The 6,652-nt window shown below is 43.6% G+C and overlaps 2 protein-coding genes across 2 annotated transcripts; both read left to right on the top strand.

Annotated features, from left to right (window-relative positions):
* Positions 1-890: 890 nt before the first annotated feature.
* SARC_00390 (hypothetical protein) lies at positions 891-2,679 on the top strand. Its single transcript, XM_014305932.1, has 4 exons — positions 891-1,218; positions 1,303-1,477; positions 1,753-2,009; positions 2,659-2,679. Exons 1-4 carry the CDS (start codon positions 941-943, stop codon positions 2,669-2,671), a joined length of 723 nt encoding a protein of 240 aa, XP_014161407.1. The 5' UTR covers positions 891-940; the 3' UTR covers positions 2,672-2,679.
* A 1,227-nt stretch (positions 2,680-3,906) lies between these two features.
* SARC_00391 (hypothetical protein) lies at positions 3,907-6,229 on the top strand (the record flags this gene model as incomplete). Its single annotated transcript, XM_014305933.1, has 5 exons — positions 3,907-4,039; positions 4,160-4,702; positions 4,983-5,113; positions 5,365-5,611; positions 5,997-6,229. The coding sequence occupies 5 exons, from the start codon at positions 3,907-3,909 to the stop codon at positions 6,227-6,229; spliced, it is 1,287 nt and encodes a 428-aa protein (XP_014161408.1).
* Positions 6,230-6,652: the final 423 nt, after the last annotated feature.

Consider the following 6,652-nt stretch of genomic DNA (forward strand, 5'->3'; position numbering starts at 1 on the left):
TTCTCTCTCTCTCTCGTCTCTCTCTCTCTTCTCTCTCCTCTCTTCTCCTCGTCTCTCTTCTCTCTCCTTCTCTCTCTCTCTCTCTCTCTCTCTCTCTCTCTCTCTCTCTCTTCTCTCTCTCTCTCTCGCTCTCGCTCTCTCTCGCTCTCTCTCGCTCTCTCTCGCTCTCTCTCGCTCTCTCTCGCTCTCTCTCTCTCTCTCTCTCTCTCTCTAAAAAAGAGACGACATTAAACAAGTATTTATTATTTTTAGGTCGGATGCACGTCCGAAGGACCAGATCTCGCCACATTTTCGCGTAAATATTCTATGACGCATCACGCACGTGTACATGAGCCAATCGGCTGATGTTCGCATCCGGGAAGCATTTGGACTTTGGTTGCATCAAAACCTCAAAAGAAACACCTTTTTGGGGGGAAGGGCTGGGGGGGGGTGGGGGGGGGGTTATAGAAACAACACAAAAATGTTTATTTCTTTTTACAAAACAAAAACAAAACAAAACCAAATCACAAACAAAAAAAGTAAAAAGAGTGGAATCAGAGTAAAAATTCACATAAATATCAGACAGTGTCTGCCTGCTGTCACTGTCAGTGCCTGGTCTTGCGTGTGGCGTGAAGTTTTTTTGTTTTGTTGTTTCATATTTGCATTCTAAAATATGTATTTAAAAAACAGAAGGCTATGATTTTTCTATTGGTCTGTATTTAAATAATAAAAAGCAATCAATGCTAGAAAGTGGAAAGCTATGACGACATATTCCATACCCTACAAAAACATTTCGTGTCATTTTCAGGTTATGATATTTGTCTCTTCCATAAATATAATGTACAAATAGAACATTTTCAAATAGGCTCTGCAGCCTCTGCTGTCCTAACTGCTGTGTATATATTGTATATACCTGTTGTGCCACACAATCGATAAGCTCAGCACCCATCCCATCCCTCGAATGTTTGTGTGCGAATATGACACTATGTCCAACAATGCGTCGGGCAGTCCAACAACAGAACAAGTTGTGCGAGAGAGACACATATTGGAGTTGCTTGTAAAAGCGCTGCCATATGTGCACGAGTATGCTGCAAATCATGGTGAAGGTGGTGCAGACAGTCATGTGAGTATCCCTGACTGTACTGATCGCAAGGTCATTCTCTGTCAGTTCAGGGATGCTGTCGCACATATTGTGATAGTCAGTGGAGGCTCTGAGAAGGGTAGTACAGTTGGAAGGAGGTGTGCTAAGCTCGTGTATGCATTGTAGAAAGGACATGAGATCGACGAGACTGCTTATAGTAGAGGCGTGCGCAACCTTACCAGACTAGTTATTCTCATAGGTCATGCGGAAATGGAGGCTCAGTTTGCTACCCGGTTTGATGTCGAGGGAAGGAGCTGGCTGCAATACAAGGAGATTGGCAACGCACACTACTCACGGAAAGAGTATGCCGAGGCTATACAGGTGTATACCACAGCCCTCTCGTTGGATTCCAGTCAGGTAGTTGAACAGCCCAAACTTGTTGTCTTGATAACATGTTAGATCACATTTGTCTAGTAATAGCTTTGTATACTTTTTTTTTTCGTGTATAGATTGCCTTACTTCTGATACCGAACGTCTGCCTGCCTACCTCGACACGGAAGTCAGTCTTCCACGAATTGTTGTTCAATGATGTACCTTTTCAATCGCGTATGTCAGCTGCCTAGACGGTTTATATCATATGAGTGCCATCCCCACGCCTTCACAAACATGCTTCTCTCATACAATGTGTGTAGGTTGCGCTCTATTCAAATCGTGCGCTATGTGCAATGCTCCTTGGACGATACGAACTAGCCCGAGAGGATGCCGAGGACGCAATTGAGTTAAATGGCCATAACATGAAGCACTATCGTGTGCTAAGTAAAGCCCTAGTAGCTCTGGAACTATGGGATGAAGCTAAGGCTGCATGCATTGACGGTCTGAAGCTCGTGCCTGATAACCGAGTGCTGTTGAACCGTAGTAGAGATTGTACCGCCCACGCCGTACAAGCCAGGTGTGTTTCTACTCGGAAGATGGTAGAGTGTTTAATTAACAGATGACAGGAAGTATGTTGATGATCCCAAAAGGAAGTATGTTAAGGATGCCAGATACGTGTATAATAGATTCCCTTTTTTGGTGTAGCGGAATGCACATGGACCGTTTGCAATTGCAAGGATGTTTATATATGTATATAACAGGTTTCAGACTTTCGTTGCAAATGTAGTTGCCTGTGTTTGGAGGTTATATATAGCATTTTGAGTTGTTTGTGTCATGTAGCTTTGTTAGATGTACTAGACGTGTGCGGGTGGGTTTGTGCGTATCGGCTTTTGATTGCAATGCTACTGTACGGATATTCACTCACTTTCACGTCAGCCTAAAGGTCTTGAAAAGTGCGAGTCAGCTGATTTCTCCGCGCTCATATTTCTTTGTTGTCTCGTCGACGCCATAGGGAATTGGATAACCACACTGTAGTTCATTCAAATGCGTTTGCGTATACAACAATTGCACATCTACTTAAGACACTACCAGCTGTCGCACCAAATTACATCCCGGATCTAAATCTTTACCTATTCACTCCATTCATTTATATATGCTCAGTCTAGTGGCCTGCAACACATCTGGCTCCATTGCCAACACGAGTGCATTATATTCGATGTCTGCAGGCGGCGATCTTAACATCCAAGAACAAGTGAAGCAATATCATGTTAAGATGAGCAAGCTGAAACCACCTGCCGGTGATATTGACCATATAGCGAGTGGTCTGTTCCTACAGCAATACATTCTGGTACTGAAAGCGCACAAGCTCCGAGATAGTGGCAAGTTGAAGCAGGCTATTGCGACGTACACGGAGACGACAGTGTCGGGCAGTGCGGAGGGCCAATACAACCTTGCCTGCCTTCTTATTGGGAATGATAACACCAAGATGTTACGCTGGGGCAGAGAAGCGGCTAAACAGAAACTATATCTCAGACTCGATGGCCCAAATATACATTTAAATAACGCTGTCGCAGAAGCCGAGAACCGTCTCGGTAACACCTACAGGGACAGCAGGGGAGTGGACCAAGATTACCACAAAGTGTTCGAATACTATGTTCTCTCGGCCGAGCACGGGTGCCTTAACGGTATGAATAACTTGGGAGTTTTCCTGATGAATGGAGTTGGGTGCACTCGAAATGTATCCCTAGGTTACACATGAATTCAGCGAGCCGCGGAGGGAGGGCTACCCTTTGCATGTAAAAATTTCGGCTGTATTTTGACAAGTGGAGAAAGTGGTAAGAAGGATTTAGGTTTGGCAAAACAGATGTTGGAGCAGGCGAAAGCAGGCGGTATTCCAGATACGCTGCGTTGCTGCAACGTTTGCGTATGCAAACGGAGGTATGCACACCATCTGTGCGGTTTGTATTAAACCTTTTACCTATACGCGCTCTGCCTGTGCCGTGTGCTTTTGATGTGTATTTTCACCAGACTGTAATGAAGGAATATATATAGCAGGAAGTATAGTAAAACGAACAGTGTTATAGGGATATTATTATTTATTTCAAAAATGGCCAAGTATGTATGATACAATGTATGAACATATGGTATGGTTCTCATAGTCGCTGGAGTGGTTCAGTGAAGGAATACATCTTGCGCGGGTGGTACGATGAAGTGTTTTTTGAGCATATCTGATTCTATCGATGTACTGGTATACCATGTCGTTTATCGTGGCCGCTGAGAGTGTTCAACCACTTTTGTTTTATTTATAGATGTCGTGTGCAAGTGCGAGCACAAGCACCAAGTTGGTTGAGGAGGAAGCTCCTGTCAACAATGCTTTTGATATGTTGCTGCTGGCGGACAACCACTGACTGAGTGAAGGAGGCGTGCTTCAAGACCTTGATGAGGCCGCAGAGTAGTACGAACGCGCCGGAGCGATGGGTGCCGTGAGTGCATACACTACTCTTGGTGAACTGTACATATACGAATTGAAGGTGACTGAGAAGGCTTACGCCGCGCTGAAGAAAGCTTCCATTAGTGGCATAGATAGAATTAGAATTGGAATTGAAGGTATGCATTTTTATTGTATGAGTATGTGGTACAGTATGGCATTGCTATTCGGATACAATACGTATAGTCTCATCCAGTGCATGTTTACGATTTTGAACCAGCGACTCTTTATATACGCAGCTTACAGACCTACGCGCTATCTTAACCTTTGCAAATCATTAACACTTCAGGGTAAGTCGAGCGTTGTATTTGCTTATAGCGGATATGGCTGTGAGCGCGATCCGAAAGAGGCCAGACGCATATTTCAGCGCTATAAAAAATTCGCCAGCTGGTACTCTACAAGCTTTCCAGATACTGAAATAGGCATGGGTTCGACAGTATGTTCGTACGAGAAAGAATCTAAACTTTCTATTCAAGGCCTTTCTATGGAAGAACGCAACACTCGTTACTTGCGATATTTCATGGACACTTGTACACCCTCTGCTGAGGCTGAAAGCGATGTCAGCACATTGCCTGACGAGAAAGTAGAGATGTTGAACCATTTGCGGAAATCTTTAAAGAGTACGGCGACGCATAAACAGCCCACTATGAAGCCCATTGTGACTACCACTGGTGATACGACGCTGGAGTGTATAAGAATGCGGGCAAAGGCAGGATTTTGTGGGGCGCAAGACTATATGAAAGCTGTTGAGTTGAGCAACCGAGTTCTCGACCGCTTGATGAGTATGTGAGAAAGTAGCGTTTCATGCTTGAGTGTGTATTCACATTGTCACGCTTCCGAAGTCTGATGCTGTTACATATATCCTCCATGATGGATTCCCACATATCTCGCTTATGTAGTTCAGTTTTAACCATATGGGGATGGGGTACTATCTTATGTCGCGGTTTCTTTACAATTGTTTTCTTATCTTTGGTGAGTTTTATCGTCGTCGTCCGCTGCGTTAACCGTTATCTACATATTTTAGCTGACTTTTGAACTTTTTGTTCATTGCTCGTTCACCAGCTACCAGAGCTCAGGACGCTGACGAATGTTTGGCTGATTTGCGAGAGGTTACCAGGCTCTCCGATATATTGCCGTTTTCAGCGAATGAGATCAGAATGACTACGCGGGTCGCTATGAAACGTCTGGACGAGGTAAGTGTATATGATGTTGTCAACTATACCCTTGCCAATTATATACTACAGGATAAATGTACGTAAAAGTTATATATTGAGGAGAGTCACTCTTGCAACATTCACCCATTTCTTGTTCCATCCGCGTATTCATCGCAACTGTTTCGTGAAATACTCTTACCATTTTGAGGTACTTGTTCCGCTCAGTAGGTTTTTTAACCAGATCAGTACATACAAGTCACTCACATTATGCTTGTGCTAATATTCAACAGGAGAATTGGATGCACGCAGACACTTCCTTTTATCTGGTACGAAACATCAACCCCATCCCCAGTATTCGGGAGATGGTAGATAGGCTCTCATACTTGGTGGAACTCCATCCCGAAGATGCTGATATTACACGTCTACTTGGTCGTGCGTATAAATTTGCTGGCATCTTTCATCTGTCTTCTTCGTTCTTCTGTCGTGCCTTGGAGCTAGAATCCGATCGCACGGACTTGTACTACAAGTTGGGAGCTGGTAAGCATAATTTTGTAAAGAGTACACCGGAGTGTTTGTAGTTTTATGCTATCAGTTTTATATTCGGAGTGGGACATCATCTTGAAGAGTATTTGGTCGTACTGAAAGCGAACCATTTATTTTTCAAACTAGGTATGCAGATTTGTATATCGTTGGTTGAAATCCATTTTCATTTTTTTTCCAATATGAAATGGTATATGCATTGAAAACATACCAGATGCTGGTTCTAATTCCACTGAAGAAATTTGGACTTGTACCCGATGCTCGCGGAACGAGCCGAAACTGAGTAGTTTATTGTATAACCAACACAGCAAATGGGAAAATCAAATCTCTGTTTCAAGACTACTAGTGGAAGGCACTAATCATTTTGTGGTTCACAATGCAGCCTACCGATTGCGTGCCGATAAAACTCAAGAAGCGATCGACGCCTTTGTGCGGTTCATCAAGGACAGTCCTTCTGATCACAGAATGATGGCAAATGCACACTACTCTTTGGGTTTTCTACATCTACAACTGCCTAAAGATATCCAGAATGCTAAGAAACAGTATCAGAAAGGCAGCCTCCAATTGATGAATTGTTTCTACCGAAATGGGTGCTACAAACACTGGCTTGAATGAAGTGGCATAAGTCGGTGGTTCACAATCTGGGTATTGTGCCAAGTCTTCAGACGAAGAAGAGGATCTGTATAGTGTGCGGCGTAGAAAACTCTAGGCGGTGCTGCCCGGGTGTCTTCTATTGCAATGTCGCATGCCAGAAGAAGAATAAAAATATTTACAAACTCGTTTGTCCACGAGGAGTGAAAAATTGATTCAATTTCGGCGTGCGGTGCTACAATTGAAGACCTTCTTGCAGCCCATCACTCTCCGAGTGCACTCTGCACCCGCGAATATATATATTACTAAGACACGACTGAATCCAAATTCGAAAACATATAATCTACAGTTTAAAGCGGATATTTTGCATCGTACTTCTAGTTTGAAGTCATTTTATGAGTCAGACCATCTTCCGAGGTCGAGGAATACAGTCAATCAAACAAAGCA

The sequence above is a fragment of the Sphaeroforma arctica genome (genome assembly GCF_001186125.1).
Source record: "Sphaeroforma arctica JP610 unplaced genomic scaffold supercont1.11, whole genome shotgun sequence".
In the NCBI taxonomy this organism is placed as follows: Eukaryota; class Ichthyosporea; order Ichthyophonida; genus Sphaeroforma; species Sphaeroforma arctica.